The sequence below is a fragment of the Alosa pseudoharengus genome, unplaced genomic scaffold (assembly GCF_046254945.1).
Source record: "Alosa pseudoharengus isolate Yale_2024_CS ecotype anadromous, Long Island Sound unplaced genomic scaffold, YU_APseudo_1.1 YU_APseudo_1.1_scf_10, whole genome shotgun sequence".
NCBI classification, from domain to species: Eukaryota; Metazoa; Chordata; class Actinopteri; order Clupeiformes; family Clupeidae; genus Alosa; species Alosa pseudoharengus.
Genome location: NW_027468565.1, coordinates 37914126 through 37931625, shown reverse-complemented (window position 1 = coordinate 37931625; position 17500 = coordinate 37914126). Strand labels below are relative to the sequence as shown.

At 44.3% G+C, this 17500-nt stretch overlaps 1 protein-coding gene across 2 annotated transcripts in view; it reads left to right on the top strand.

Moving 5' to 3' along the window:
• tbxas1 (thromboxane A synthase 1 (platelet)) overlaps positions 1-17500 on the top strand; it is a 76019-nt gene that overhangs the window by 36491 nt on the left and 22028 nt on the right. For both annotated transcript variants that reach the window (XM_076271516.1, XM_076271517.1), the window contains exons 3-5: positions 2571-2623; positions 7660-7756; positions 11056-11172. In XM_076271516.1, the coding sequence (XP_076127631.1) occupies positions 2571-2623; positions 7660-7756; positions 11056-11172 (267 nt within the window). The remainder of the gene's footprint in view (positions 1-2570; positions 2624-7659; positions 7757-11055; positions 11173-17500) is intronic.

Here is a 17500-nt window from a genome sequence, read left to right as displayed (position 1 = left end):
TCCATGCAAAAATACTTTAAAAACAATTATTGGTAACACTTTATAATAACTAGATGTACCGCAGAGCGGTACAAAATATGACCGCCGCCCAGTCCAGGACAATTTTTCCACAAAAATAAATCACGCTGAAAGGCATATATGATTCAAACTGTCTCACTAAATTGCATTATCCACACTCAATTCTCACTGGTATCTGCTAGACAACAAGTACCAAAACATGATTAGTTCATAGATTTCACATGTAAAATTCATTTTATACAACCCCACCCCCATCTTGCCTGTTCATAATTCTGAGAAATTCTTGTGTGCATGTCTGCGTGTACATGTTTATGTTTATGTGTGTGGGTGTGTGTGTGTGTGTGTGTGTGTGTGTGTGCATGTGTGTGCGTGCGTATGTGCCTGTGTTTGTGCATGTGCATGCATGCGTACATACAGTATGTCTACTGTGTGAGTATGTGTCATACATATGATTACTGTGAATGTATGTGTGTGCGTGTGTATCTGTTTATGCACATGTGTGCACATGGAATGGGTTAAGATGACCCCTGGAGGCAAAAATACGGAAAAAATTGGTCATCCTAGGCCCTACCGTTCTCAAGATATTCACAGAAAACTGTGTCTGCCCTACCCTCCTTTCGGTGGGGTCCAGTCCAGCGGGGGGGCTACAGATCAAAACGAAAAAACGATGGTTCCATGCTATCCATGTGGGGTTACATGCCCACCAAGTTTCGTGTACCCCGGTCTTTCAGTGTCCCGGAAATCCTTGACGGAAATTTGGACATGCGAAAAAGAAAAGAAAAAAAAATTTGACTAAACCTATATGACCGCCGCTTCGCTGCGCGGCGGTCATAACTACACACAATTCATAATTTGCCTTTGTTACTTATTAGTTAATGGTTTGTTCATCGTTAGTAATTTCTTGTTCATACATCATTTATCATCAGTAAAGCATTTGTTCACGCAGTTATAAATGGTTTGTTTATTGTAAAGAAGCCTATCCCAAAAATATATTTGTAAGTACATGATTTATACTTAATAAATAATTAAACAACCACTTATAAATAAATATAATAAATAATTTTCCCATTATAAACCAGTTGCAAACTATTACAAAATGCTATGTTCATCATTTGTAAAGCATTGCTCCTATGTTAATTCTCATAAATAAAGTGTTTGTACACACAGTTATAAATGGTTTGTTCATAGTAAATAAACCTATATCTAAAATATGTATGATAGTATTATGCAATACTAGTTTGTTGATGAAGTAATAATTCCATTATTTAACAGTTGTTACATACACATGCACTAATGATTAGTTAGGGTGAGGATACATATTTGCAAGAGTTTCTGTTTTCTTCTACTACACATTGTTAAGCATTTATTAAACATCTGTAAACTATTATTAATGCTGTATTCTTCGCTTGTAAAGCATTATTCCTACATTCATTCTCATCTGTAAATCATGTTTACACACAGTTAAAAATGGTTTGTTCATAGTAAACATGCATATCTACATTATATTTTTGAATTGACTGTTGTAATATCACTGGGCAGAGGTAGTATAGTGGATAAGGAGCCCAGTTAACATGCAGTACTGTGGCCATTTTGACCCAGTCACTGTTGGCGGCCTCAGTGAGACACTTTGACTGGATGGAAAGGGACGAGGGAGCCCTGAAGCCTTGTGGAGCCGTGCTGGTGGACGAGCTGCAGAGAATAGCAATGAATTACTCCCTGTGCGTTGGCCCGTGAAAATCGATCGCCTAGAGATCAATATAAGCAAAAAAATGAGACATTTTGTCTCGGCCGTGTTTTATTTGACGAGAGAGAGAGGAAGAGAGAGAGAGAGAACAGGAGTTTAACAGGCAAAGTTACTTTTGCAGACTGAGGTTGAAAGCAATCTCCTACCTATGTAAGAAAACTTGTGTCAGCAGTGAAGCACAGTGCATTTCTTTGTTGGAGGTGTTTTGTCATTTCCAAAACTGCAGCTAAAGGGAAACATCATGTCATGTCAAACACACATGGCCTCTCTCACACACACCCATGCACACACACCTCTGTCTATGCTTTTGTTCATCACAATAGAACCATATGTGCTGGCATTATTAACTTGTCATTCATGTGTCATTGTGAGAATGTAGTGAATTTGTTTCTCACACACTCACTCACACACACACACTCACTCACTCACTCACTCACTCACTCACACACACACACACACACACACACACACACACACACACACATACACACACTCTCTCACACACACACGCGCACACACACACACACACACACACACACACACACACACACACACACACACACACACACACGCACGTACACATGTCATGTCCACACACATAATGACACAGTATCACACACAGGTTGCACAGCACACACGTGTGAGAGATCATGTACAGTATATACTGTGTTTGGGCCATTGAGTAGTAGGAATCATATCTATCAGTGTTCCATACATGGTCTTTAGTTTGCCTTCTCAATGTGGGGGGTCATGGGGCCTTTTGAGAGTGATGTGTGTTCACATACAGATTTGTCATGTTTTCCTCTAGGGCTTTTTGGACCCTCTCAAGGACTTGATCAACACGTATGGACGAGTTTGTGGGTAAGTGCAATGTCTCTCTCTCTCTCTCTCTCTACCCCTCTCTCTCTCTCTGTATGTGTGTGTGTGTGTGTGTGTGTGTGTGTGTGTGTGTGTGTGTGTGTGTCAGACAGGGATAGAAAAAGCCATGCAGACAGCCATCCAAGCATAATAAGGAGCTGGGTTGCCTTGTCCTTGTATTCTAGTCAGTGAAGGCACCATGCTGAAAAGTTCCAAATGAAACAAGTGGAAATAATGTCTGATCAGAAAAGCCCTTGGTTGTCTTTGGAGTCTCACAGAGTTTGTTTTCCTGAGATTGGCCTTCACATCCTTCACAACCCCCATTCCTCTATTAGGGCACATAGAGGAAGCAATACCTGTGTGTGTGTGTGTGTGTGTTTGTGTGGGTGTGTGTGTGTGAGAGAGAGAGAGACAGAGAAAAAAAGAAACTGTGATAGCATGTGTGTGTGTGCGAGAGACAGAGAGAGAAAGAGAGAGAGAATATATATGATGTATTCACATCTGTGCAAATAGAGAGAGAGAGAGAGAAAGAGAGAGATGTCTGTTTGTCTGGTTGTTTGTTCTTAGGCTATATATGTGGTCAGGTTGTTTCCCTCCCTGGGGTTTCTGAGAATGTGAACCCCCCAGAATGTGACGTTATTTAATCATGAGTGACTTATTCATCACCAGGGAAACTTCATGTTTGTTTGGTATTATTTGCTCTCTTGGTTAAGGTTGAAATTGAATCACGGGTCGCAGGCATCGGTCATAGAATTGAGAGGAGTGAGAGATATTGAGTGTCACGCAAGGCAAAGTCTGCCAGTGTTACAGTGTCACATCTTTATCCCACATTAACTATGTAACTTTACTTTACAGTAGGGCTGAACAATAAAACTATTTTGAATCGAAATAGCAGTTTGAATCTAATCAGCTAAAGCTAAAGGTTGCACTTAATCGTGCAGCTTGCAACTCAATGGTTGATCTGGTCATATCTATGATCTTTATATTCACCCTCAAACTGTGACAGACAGTGAAGCTTATTACACGGCTCTTCATAATGCTGCAGAATGCTCCATTCACTTAAATGGGCCTTCCCAACGTTCGGTGGTCTGCTAATTCTCATTAACAGACCGTTGCTAAGTATAACAGACCGCCGTCAAGGAAAATGGGCTTTGTGCTTCTATTTCACGTCTTTCATATCACTACGCAAGGACTGGAACTTCATTCAAAAGTGAAGGCAGATGGTTGATCAGCTGTGTTCTAAAGAATGTTCAGAGATTCAAGTTCAGCGTGTGCTGTTGTGTGCCGAACTATTTGTTTCTCACCAAAAGCCACGATGAAACAGTAACAAATAGGCTATAGCCTAGGCTATGTAGGCTAAAGAGTCACATCGTGGGGAGTTTATAGTTTCGTTTTGGCAAGTAGCCGTGTAATAAGCGGGATAATGTATAGAACGCCGGTCATTATTGGGAAAATAAGTCCCTTCAGGGCGGAATAAGACCCCTCCGCTGCATGTCGAGGTCCGGTTCGGGACTTATTTTCCCAATAATGACCGGCGTTCTATACATTATCCCTTACATATCCAACAGGAGTGATGTGCTTCCCATGCACTACATGCCCACCAATCAGAAGTGACACTGCACTATACATGCCCACCAATCAAAAGTGACACTATACGTGCCCACCAATCAGAAGTGACACTGCACTATACATGCCCACCAATCAGAAGTGACACTGCGAATGCTCACCAATCAGAAGTGACACTGTACTTTACATGCTCACCAATCAGAAGTGACACATATGTTATAATATGTCAGATCACAATCAGAAATACATATTTTCCCCAAATCGCAAAAATGAATACTTTCAGTGAATCATTGAATAAAATACTGAATAAAATACTGAATGAAATGAATGAATTATTTCAGTGATTTTGAACGTCTGCCATCCATGCAGCAGCAATCAGATGTTCCTACTGAATGACACCTGCTGAGTGACACATGTTATATTGATCATGCATTAATACGTCCTTTACCTATTCACTAATCGTTTGATATGTATAATTTTACAACCTTTTTGTTTTTGTTTATTTGTGAAGTGACCTTGGGAAAGGCGCTCTAAATAAAATGTATTATTATTATTATTATTATTATTATTATTATTATTATTTATTATTATTATATATACAACTAGTCATTCTCCATGTGGCACTAAAGCGATAAGCAGGGTACATGTTGTAACAGCAGAACGACATCAGGACTAAAATGAAGTAGTCATTTTGTGTCAAGAATGATGGTCACTGGCTGTCAGTGAAAGGTGTGAGCTGTGAAGGAGATTTCCAAAGCCTGGCTGCTTAGGAGCTAAAAATACTGTCCTGAAAGACACTCTTCAGACATGGAGGGTGACGCACCTCTGTCTGACAAGACCAATTTTTACTCAGACACACACACACACACACACACACACACACACACACCACAGACATAACGCCTCTCTCTCATACACACACACTCAGTCCCACACACATTTACATGTGATATGGAGAGGCGCAGTATCACAAAAATCTTGATGCACTCTCATCACACATTCTGAATCTCCCGTCTCAGAGGCACAGAGAGAGAGAGAGAGAGAGAGACTGAGAGAGAAGGAGGGAGAGAGAGACTGAGAGAGAAGGAGGGATAGAGAGACTGAGAGAGAAGGAGGGAGAGAGAGAGAGAGAGAGAGAGAGAGGAGACAAGACGAAGAGTTGGCTCTAGACAGATGACCTTGTGTGGCAGGCCATCTCACAGCAGGAGGGTGTGTGTGTGTGTGTGTGTGTGTCTGCGGTGTGATGCAGGAGGGTGTGTGTGTGTGTGTGTGTGTGTCTGCGGTGTGATGGCTGAGCACACACTCCGTGATGACACCAGACACACCAGCCTCAGCCTACGCCACAGCCTTATCAATCACAGACAGCCCCGTCTCACTGCCACCAGCCTAACCTGTCTCACTGCCACCAGCCTAACCTGTCTCACTGTCTAACCTGTCTCACTGCCACCAGCCTAACCTGCCTCACTGCCTAACCTGTCTCACTGCCCACTGTCTAACCTGTCTCACTGCCACCAGCCTAACCTGTCTGACTGCCCACTGTCTAACCTGTCTCACTGCCCACTGTCTAACCTGTCTCACTGCCACCAGCCTAACCTGTCTCACAGCCTAACCTGTCTGACTGCCCACTGTCTAACCTGTCTCACTGCCCACTGTCTAACCTGTCTGACTGCCCACTGTCTAACCTGTCTCACTGCTCACAGCATGCACTTCTTGTAGCATACTGTTTATCTGCTTACTGTTTGACTACTTACAGTCTACTCCATCTCACTGCCAATCTGCCCTGTCTCTCTGTCGTCTATTCTGTCTGTCTGCTCACATGCTAGCCTGTCTCTCTCCCACTCTCCCACTCTCCCACTCTCCCACTCTCCCATAGCATATATGTAGTCTTGCTGCGCCGCTTTTCCCATGGTCCTCGTGTCATGCTCTTCACAAACACACACCGACCCTTACCTGCAGTTGGACATGCCGACCCTTACCTGCGGTTGGACATGCCGACCCTTACCTGCAGTTGGACATGCCGACCCTTACCTGCAGTTGGACACGCCGACCCTTACCTGCAGTTGGACATGGTTGAACAGTGTGCCCTACCCAGTCTGTGGTGACCACTCAAGGCAGTTCACACCAATAACGATAATGAACGTTAACTGAAAGTGACTCCGACGATATCGTTCTTCATGTCATTATCATTATAGATTATGTGTGAACGTTGTCATTCATGTTAGCTAGAGCGATATTTTTTTGTTTATCGTTGTAGTTATCGTTCCACAAGGGTTCAGTTGCCAGTCTGTGCTTTGGTGGCGGCATTTGGTCATTGCTAAATCTACAACACCCACCTTTTCTGCGTCCGGCTTCGTATGGACAGTCGTTGCACTAAAACCCCTACACGATTCAGCTGTTTGAGATGGGGATCTAAGTGTGTGTGTGTGTGTGTGTGTGTGTGTGTGTGTGTGTGGGGGGGGCTGTTCCCATGCTGCTGAGCTGTGGCTGCTCTCTCTACATAATGAGTGTGTGTGTGTGTGTGTGTGTGTGTGTGTGTGTGTGTGGGGGGGCTGTTCCCATGCTGCTGTGCTGTGGCTGCTCTCTCTACATAATGAGTGTGTGTGTGTGTGTGTGTGTGTGTGTGTGTGTGTGTGTGTGGGGGGGGGGGGGGGGGGGGGGGGCTGTTCCTGTGCTGCTGAGCTGTGGCTGCTCTCTCTACATAATGAGTGTGACGCTGAGGTGCTCGCCATGTAAGTTGCTGCTGTTGGAGCACGCTCAGTACGGATCAACTGCGTCTCTAATATGCCTGAAAGGTTTCATATCCAATTAACGCTGACGAATAAAGCTGTCTAATGACCTGTTTTCTTTTTTCCCTCTTTCTTCCTTCGTTCCCCTCACCCTTCTCCTGAACAAAATTGATTCTCATTAAAAAGGTGCTTAATAAGATGAAACCCATTTCCGTGTGTCTGTGTCTGTGTGTGTGTGTGTGTGTGTGTGTGTGTGTGTGTGTGTGTGTGTGTGTGTGTGTGTGTGTGTGTGTGTGTGTGTGTGGGTGTGTGTGTGTGTGTGTCTGTGTGCACGCGTGTGTGTGTCTGTGAGTGTGTGTGTGTGTGTGTGTGTGTGTGTGTGTCTTCATTGATAGGGAGCTAGAGAAAGAGGTAGTGGAAGAATGAGGAACGGAAATGAGCAAAGTTAGTGTGGGAGAGAGAGGGATAGAGAGAGAGGGATGGAGGGGAGGAGATAAAAGGGAAAGATGAAAGACAGGCATTGAGACAAAAATGCAATAAAAGGACCGGGTATCTCAGCCATGAAGGCGGCCTCATCTGACCGAGAGATGCATGAGAGAGAAAGAAGTGAGGAATGCTCTCTCTTTCTTTCTCTCTTTTTTTTCTTTCTTTCTTTCTTTCTTTCTTTCTTTCGTTTTGGCTTTAAATGTCTATGAGCTTGATTGATTTTTTTCTTACTCTGTGTGTGTGTGTGTGTGTGTGTGTTAGATATTACCTAGGCAGGAAACCTGTTATTGTGGTTGCGGATCCAGACATGCTGAGGCAGGTGATGGTCAAGGATTTCAACATGTTCCCTAACAGGATGGTAAGTTAACCACAAACACACAACACACTTTAGAAAACACTTCTCACTGTCCACTCTAGAATGCGTACACACACACACACACACACACACACACACACTTTTATACACACTATTCAATAACACAGCTTTCACACAAATGCCACCATAGGACCCTTACCCCTCTTAGCTAAAACTCGCGCACTTCATGCATCACTCACTGGAGGAGATGTGCATCAGGCTCAGACTGACTCAGATCACAATGTGGAGGAGATGTGCATCAGGTTCAGTTCAGATCACACTGTGGAGGAGATGTGCATCAGGCTCACACTGACTCAGATCACACTGTGGAAAACAATCCAGCGCAACATTATGACAAAATAACAACTGCTTGATGGCTCATGGTATTTATTCTCTCGCAACCTTCTGGCGGCAAAGTTTTAAAGTTAGTTATGAGTGGGAACTGTTTGTGCAGCTTCAGGAAAGATGTGGGGAATGAAGAAGAAGGTACACTTTTGGGGCCAGGAGGAAACTGCCGTAATGTTAAAGAGTTTTGTGGCAGTATAGCTCAGGCAGTGATTAGGTTCCTATGGCAGCATTTACAGAAGTAATGTTTAGATTTTTATAAACTAGCAATTAATTGGAATATGCTGTGTGACATGTAAACAGGAATATGAATGGAATATTCTATTAACAACTCATGTAAACACCATAATCGCAATATTGTCTTATTCTGAATAAGGTCAAAAGTTGTAATATTAATATCCATGTAAACATAGTCAGTGTTGCTTACTTAGTATTCCTGTATTACATTACATTACATTACATTACATTACATTTGGCTGACGCATTTTTAGCCAAAGCGACTAACAACATGGTAAACAGTTCAAGTTTAGAGCAATTCTCAACAATATTAGGACAATTTAAAAAACATTAGAGTACAGTAAGAATAAGTGCATCAGTGAGTGCTGTTTTTAACAGTTACGTGTCAGTTTAAGACGGCTGGTGAGTGCTAGGATCAGCAAGACTTGTTGTAAGTGTTGCTATGAGAGGAGATGTTCTCTAAAGAGCTGGGTCTTCAGGAGTTTTTTGAAAATGGAGAGGGATGTCCCTGCCCTTGTAGGAACTGGCAGTGTGTTCCACCAGCGAGGAACAACAGATGAGAAAAGTTTGGATTGGCCTGAGCGTACCGGAGGTAGAGCTAGACGTCGTTCGTCTGAGGAGCGCAGCGGTCTGGAGGTAGCGTATGTCTGTATGAAGGCATTCAAGTAGGTGGGAGCAGAACCGGAGACTACTTTGTAGGCAAGCGTTAGAGCCTTGAATTTGATGCGGGCCGCCATAGGTAGCCAATGTAGCTGGATGAGTAGCGGGGTAACATGTGCCCTCTTGGGTTGGTTGTAGACCAGGCGCGCCGCCGCGTTCTGGATCATCTGAAGTGGTTTCACTGTGCAGGCTGGGAGACCTGTCAGGAGGGCGTTGCAGTAGTCGAGTCGTGAGATGACTATTGCCTGAACCAGAAGTTGGGTGGCATCTTGATTTAAGTAAGTCCTGATTTTCCGTATATTGTAGAGTGCAAAACGGCATGACCGGGCGACTGAGGCAACATGATCTGAGAAGTTTAGTTGGTTGTCGAGAACAACTCCTAGATTTCTTGCAGTCCTGGTAGGTGAAACAGACAGAGAGTCAAATTTGATGTTGATGTCGTGGTGTATGGTAGGTTTAGCTGGGAGGACCAGCAGTTCAGTCTTTGAGAGGAAGTATGTATTACATACATTTAACTAATTACTGGACTATTTTTGAATGTTACGTGCATGTTTGTGTCTTTCTTCAACATGAACACACGCACACACACACACACACACACACACACACACACACACACACACACACACACACACACACACACATTCCTGCGCACACACACAAACACACACACACACACACCTGCTGATGCTTTCAAGTCTTTGTTCCTCAGCTGTCTTATTATTGAAACTTGCCTAGAAGAAATTGCATATCAGATATTCCTCTTTTGTTCTTGTAAATAATATTTAATGGTCTGCCTTTTTATGTTCACAACTGTCATAAACAGCGCTGTTAATGGGACATGCCATTGGGATAATGACACACACACACACACACACAGACATTTAAGCCAGCAGGAAAATCATAAAGTGAGTTTCCATGGAGGCCTTAACAACAAACATCAAGCGAAACATGCTGCTTGCATAAAGATATCCTCGGAACACACACACACACACTCACACTCTTACACACATACACACACATTCACACTCGCCCACACACACACACACACACACTCACACACACTTGCACTCACACACCTCACCATTCAATTAAAGTTACTGAGCAAGTTTTGGCTGCTTTATGAGCAGGTTTTGGATTGCCAAGACATACACAGATACACAATTCAATCTGTCCACTTCTTCTTTCTCCAATATGATCCATATCCATACGTCACTGAGAGAGGAAGAGAGATTAAGGAATCAAAAAGTAAAGGAGAAAGAGAGAGAGAGAAGTACAGATAGAGAAACAGATAGAGCAAGAGAGAAAGTGTGAGAGAGCGCGAGAGAGAGAGAGAGAGAAAGATAGACTCTGGAGATTTCTCGTTGGCCACCATGAAGCTCATCTGAATGGCATACAGTATGTTGTCGGTAGCGTAGCACGTCTGGCTGTGGGGCTTTGGACACCAACCCACTCCCCCACTGAGAGAGTGGAGCTCAGATGCAAACTCATCTCCAGCTGCCCAGCGTCTGCAACTTGCCTTCTGAAGGCGAGGAAGTGGTTAGGGACTATACACACTGATGAAGGTCGCAAGGCCGAAATGTTTGTAACCCCTGCTGCTACATGTGAAAATAAATGAGCAAAAAAGAAACGATTTTGGAGTGTGAGCGATCCTATCCCGTCTCTCTCTCTCTCTCCCACCTGCTTCCTGTCGCTCTTCCCTGTCTTGTCTAAATAAAGTATTGTATCTCTGCACATTCTGTTTTTATTGTGTTACTTATTCTATGTGACTGTTTATGTGCCTGTCGGTCTTTTTGTGTGTCTGCAAAAGGCACTTGTTTCTTAGTTCTACCCATCTGTCCAGCTGCCTTACACACATCTGTCAAAGAAACAGATCTGCATCTATTAAAGATGCACAAGATGAGATGTCAAATGTCCTGCAGTAATATTCAGATAATAAATAAGATAAAATAATATTCTTCTCGGTCTCTCTCCCTCTCTCTCCACCCCCCTCCCGATCTGCCCCCCCTCTCTCTTTCTCTCTCTCCCTCTCTCCCTTTCTCTCTCTCTCTCTCTCTCAGAGAGTGCGGTTCTCCAGTAAGCCGATGAGTGATTGTCTTCTCATGCTGACCGATGACCAGTGGAAGCGAGTGCGCAGCATCCTCACGCCCTCCTTCAGTGCTGCCAAGATGAAAGAGGTGGGTGCCCAGAGCTCATCTCAGGAGACCAAAACTTTTTCACTTAAACCTCTCTCTCTCACTCTCTCTCTTGCTCTCTCGCTCTGTCTTGCTCTCTCTCTTTCACTCAGTTCAATTCAAGTCAAATATCCTTTTTTGACACGACAAATCATATGATGCATTATAATGCACAGAAGTGCATTCACAGGAATAATAATAATTAAAAAACAAACAAACAAACGTATACAAACATTATTACACTCCATCAATACACTGTAAATTATGTAAGTAGGCTATTCATATACATATGTGTGAGTGTGTATGTGTGTGTGTTGAGTGTGTTGCTAATTTGTATTCTCTGTTAAGTTTACTTTGTTTTTCTGTTATCTATCTATCCAGTAGGTGAGATATTTTCCTTTCTGGGTGTTGATAATTTGGTTGGTATTTATTCTTTCAAGAGGGCGGCCAGTGTCCACTGTCTCTCTCACTGTCACTCTCTCTCACACTTCATTTATTCAATGCAAATGAGCTGTATTGGCATGACTATTTCAAAGCAGTGTTACCAAAACAAATATGTTTTGAACACAATAAGGCAATATATTTGAATACAATATCTCTCTCTCTCTCTCTCTCTCTCTCTCTCTCTCTCTCTCTCTCTCTCTCTGTCTTTCCTCTCTCTTTATATCTCTGTATCTCTGTCTCTCTCTCTTTCCTCTCTCTTTATATCTGTCTCTCTCTCTCTCTGTTTTTCCTCTCTCTTTATATCTCTCTCTTTATCTCTCTCTCTCTATTTTTCCTCTCTCTCTTTCTATCTCTCTGTTGTCTGTGCTTGTCTCTCGCCCTGCCTGTGTCTTTTGGGTGCTGTAATTGAGACGCCACCTGGCAGATGCTCTCCTGGGTTGGTCTTGGTGTGGCCGTCGGGGTGAAGATGCTCTCTGTAGTGCGGGATATGTACTCTGCACACGTCCACATTGCACAGACACACCGGAGGCAGAGGCTGCACAGACACACATTAAACACTGGAGGCCGAGGCTGCACAGACACACATTACACACTGAATGCAGAGGCTGCACAGACACACATTACACACTGAATGCAGAGGCTGCACAGACACACATTACACACTGAATGCAGAGGCTGCACAGACACACATTACACACTGAATGCAGAGGCTGCACAGACACACATTACACACTGGAGGCCGAGGCTGCACAGACACACATTACACACTGAAGGCAGAGAATGCACAGACATTACACACTGAAGGCAGAGAATGTACAGACATTACACACTGAAGGCAGAGGTCATGTGCCGCGCATGACACACAGTCTGCTATTTAGACTGCCCGAGTTTGATGTCATACTGAAGGGTTTGTTGTTGTAGATGTGTGTGTGTGTGTGTGTGTGTGTGTGTGTGTGTGTGTGTGTGTGTGTGTGTGTGTGTGTGTGCGTGTGCGCGCGTGTGTGTGCGTGCATGTGCGTGTGTGTGTGAATGTGTGACATTTTGTGTTTTATGTATGTGTCTCTGTGTGAACTATATTTGTACTGTTTCTCTAGTTGCTCTGAAGAAAGGGTGGCTTTGTAGCATAAACTGTGTGTGCCTGTGAGACTTAGTCACTGTGGGGAAATAGCACATATAAAAACCTACACCACACTGGCAAGCCAATTAGACCAGAGAGAATTTTGAGTATCTGGGAGAGAGCAGAGCTGAGTCTAGTTCCAGTGTGTGTGTGTGTGTGTGTGTGTGTGTGTGTGTGTGTGTGTGTTACGACCTAAATTTGACAGAAGTGCACAGACACACAAAAAGATATATGTAGGTACAGAAGACGAATTGTGCTTTCATTTTGGCTGCTTACCCCACATACAGTCAAAACATAATGTGTGAACATTGATGGACCCATACACACACACACACACACACACACACACACACATTGATGGACTCATACACACACACACACACACACACACACACACACACACACACACACACAATGATGGACCCATACACACACACACACACATTGATGGACTCATACACATACACACACACACACACATTGATGGACCCATACACACACACACACACACACACACACACACACACACACACACACACACACATTGATGGACCCTTACACACACATACACATTGATGGACCCATGCACACACACACACAATGATAGACCCATACACACACACACACACTTACAGTAGTTTCCATTATTCTCTATTACTACCCTGCACACCAGTATCAAATTGTTATAGACGCTGTTGTGTCACTTAAGATTCAAGTCTGTCTTTTGGTAGAAAACATAGGCCTGACTGACTAGAAATAGAAACAAAGCTGTAATGGAGCGTTAGAGGAGTGCAATGCTGATGTGCTGCTGGCTCAGGCCTGGTGTGGTTCTGGCGTGGATCTGGCGTGGATCTGGCCCAGGTCTGGTGTGGTTCTGGCGTGGATCTGGCTGGTCTGTGTCCGTCTCTCTCTCTGGGAGGCAGGGCTGCAGTGAGCTCACTCCTGTACGCTCCAGAGCGCGTCACGGGAGAGTGAGGATCTGGGCCTGACAGAACCATAAATAATTTACGATTTTTATAAACAGCGTTTACCGTCAACAGCCCCAGCCACAGGCCCGCGCCAGCGCGGTAAATGGCTCCATCATGGTCGCCGCTGTTTGTTTGGGTTTGCACTTCAGGAGAAGAACGTCAGGGGGGCAGTTTTCGGTTTTATATGAACACGGGTTTCACCCGCGGACGGTGGTCAGATGCAGACAGGGCAGTAAGTGTGTGTGCGGTTGGGGCGGGAGTGAGAGGGCATGGTGTGTGTGTGTGTGTGTGTGTGTGTGTGTGATTTTGTGATTTTCCTTTCTGCTCTTACACAATCAAATAGTAACACAGTCCTTTCCTTTTGCCTCCACTCATGCACACTCATTCTTATGTGTATAAACCCACACATTCATGAATTTTCAGTCAAATTTGTTTTGCACTCCGGAAAAAAACACAGAAACGCCACAATGGTGGTGGTCACTGAACAGAGGCCTCTAGCTCAGAGAGATGGGGGGATGAGAGAGGGCAGTGGAGAGAGAGATCCAGGAAGGAAAAGAAGATTGATAGACAGAGGAACATTGAGGAGGAGAAAGAGAGAGTGAGCAGAGAGACAGAGGTGCATAATTAGGAGAAAGAGAAGGAGAGAGAAAGGGATAGAGAGAGCAACAGATAGAGGTGCATCATTAGGAGAAAGAGAAGGAGAGAGAAAGGGATAGAGAGAGCAACAGATAGAGGTGCATAATTAGGAGAAAGAGAAGGAGAGAGAAAGGGATAGAGAGAGCAACAGACAGAGGTGCATAATTAGGAGAAAGAGAAGGAGAGAGAAAGGGATAGAGAGAGCAACAGACAGAGGTGCATAATTAGGAGAAAGAGAAGGAGAGAGAAAGTGATAGAGAGCAACAGATAGAGGTGCATAATTAGGAGAAAGAGAAGGAGAGAGAAAGGGATAGAGAGAGCAACAGACAGAGGTGCATATATTAGGAGAAAGGGATAGAGAGAGCAACAGACAGAGGTGCATAATTAGGAGAAAGAGAAGGAGAGAGAAAGGGATAGAGAGAGCAAAACAGACAGAGGTGCATAATTAGGAGAAAGAGAAGGAGAGAGAAAGGGATAGAGAGAGCAACAGACAGAGGTGCATATATTAGGAGAAAGGGATAGAGAGAGCAACAGACAGAGGTGCATATATTAGGAGAAAGAAAAGGAGAGAGATTGAGAGAGAGCAGAACACAGCTTGTTGGGGTGCAGACAGCAACAACTTGCATATAGGAAGAGCAAGCGCTTTTTCAAGGCACCCACAGTGCTTTACAGTGAAGGGGGAACCTCACTAACCACCACTAATATGTAGCACCCATCTGGGTGGTGCACGGCAGCCATTATGTGCCAGAACGCTCCCCACACACCAGCTTGGGGTGGAGAGTGAAGGAATGAATGAATAAGCCAATTACACTGGGGGATGATTAGGGGGCCAGATTGAATGAGCCAGGTTGGGAATTTAGCCAGAGCACGGGGAACCCCCTAGTCTTTGCGATAAGTGCCATGGGATCTTTAATGACCACAGTGAGTCAGGACCGCGGTGTAATGTCTCATCCAAAGGATGGATGGACTAAGTACAAAGCATTGGAGCAATGAAAAGATCCTCAGAGAAAAAGAAGAAATGACAGAGAAAGAGAGAGGGAGAGAAAAGAGAGAGAGAGAAAGTGAGAGGCAATAAATAAGAGAAAGCATGTGAGGAAAGCTGAGATGCTCAGAATCCCACCAGAGCGCAACCAGGCGTCAGTGTTCCATGTCTTACTCTTCTTTCACTCTCTCTCTCTCTCCCTCTATCTTTCTCTCTCTCCATCTCTCTCTCTCTCTCTCCCTCTATCTTTCTCTCTCTCCATCTCTCTCTTTCTCACTCTCTTTCTCTCTCTTTTTCTCTCTCTCTCCCTCTCTCTCTCTCTCTATCCCTCCCTGGTCCATGCCCTTCCACAGGTCTGAGGTCAGGGTGTTCAGTGAAGTAGCTCAGGGCTGCTGAGCAGACAGGCAACTTCTCAACAACAACACATTGCATTTATAAGGTGCTTTTCAAGGCACCCAAAGGCTGCAGGGTCAGCACGAGCCGTGTCAGTCAGACTACTCCAGTGAATATTTATTTGTGATGCAGCACCTCAGTCAGCCAGCAGCATTGCATTCAGCTCAGCTCAAGTCATATTTATGGCCTTCACATGCCATAGTGGTTTTTTTTTTTCAATCAAAGATGTTAAAGGCAGAACAAAACAGATTTACGTAAAATTCTGTAAAAGATTAAACTGACGGTACATTTTTCTTATGATTCTGTCAGTGTTTATAGATCGAAGACGTTAAGCACTCTGGAGGCTCTGCATACACAAGTGTGTTTGCACATTCAGGGAAAAGAAGCCTGCATTAGCATATTTAATATAGCATCTGTGAGCTGTGTACATAATGCTCAGTGGTGTGTTTTTCTGGGTGTTATTAGTGTCTTAGTGCCACATTATTGCTATTTTATTGTCTGCAGAGTTTCGTGTACTGCACCAAACAATGGCATGCAAATGAGGTCATCCATATTCAGTGCCCTCTGCTTATTGAGGGTCTGCTTGTGAGACCCAGGGATGGCTACATAAAATACGCATGTGATTACAGAAAAAAACTGTTGGTTTTCACTTTCACGCCAGTGACCTCTGCAACACCGTAATTTGCATTTCTCAAAACAAAACCTTGGCCAGGCAAGACCTTTAGGCTTCCTGAAATAAGCCCTCTCTCCTCCTCGACTTTTCTGTGAAATAAGCCCTCTCTCCTCCTCGACTTTTCTGTGAAATAAGTCCTCTTCCCTCCTCGACTGCATTGCTAATGTAAATCAATCATCACTTGTCTGGGAAATAAACCCAATGAATCCTCTCAGTCTTATTACTCTCTATGACCATGTCACACTCGTGGACACAGTGAATCGTGATTTCGGAATCTTCTAGAATGGCACAGGCAGTGACTGTCAGCCTAAAGCAGGTGTCATTGTGTCCCTCTAGTGAGTCGTATGCTTGTCTGTCTAGCTCGTCGGGCATACCAAAGAGGGGGGATAGCAGCAGTGCCGCTTAATCACTTAGACCATAAAACAGGCCAGTAGCCAGCAGCACCTAGAACTGAGCAACGCCACTACTACCACATCAGTGGCTGCCTTTATTATCTGGCTTCACTTTACAACACCACTACTACCACATCAGTGGCTGCCTTTATTATCTGGCTTCACTTTACATCTGTCCGGCACCAGCTGTGGTGCAACTGGCTGGGGCACCTGCACCGTACGCCGGTGACCCGGGTTCGATTCCCGCCCCGTGGTCCTTTCCGGATCCCACCCCTGCTCTCTCTCCCATTCGCTTCCTGTCACTCTCCACTGTCCTATCATTAAAAGGCATAAAAAAAATACACTTTACATCTGTCCTTTTGACTTAACAGCCTTTATTATTTGGCTTCACTTTACATCTGTCCTTTCGGCTTCACAGCCTTTTATGTCCTATGCACCGTCTATTGCAATATTTTGTCTTCAGTTCAGATGTTTGTTTTGGCCGGATTATTTGCCACGTGGGCATTGTCCCCTGTCCTCAGTATTTGAGTTAGTTAGTTCTGAACTGGATCTGGATGTGTTCTGTAAAATATTTTGTGCAGGTTTTGTGCAGGTTCCGATTGATCTCAAAGCCAGCTGTTGTCTAGGTGGAGCATCAGCGACGGTGTGAGTCTGTGAGGGTGTGTGTGTGTGGGTGGGTGGGTGAGTGCAAGTTAGTGTGTGGTGAGGAGTGTGGTCTTTAAAAGC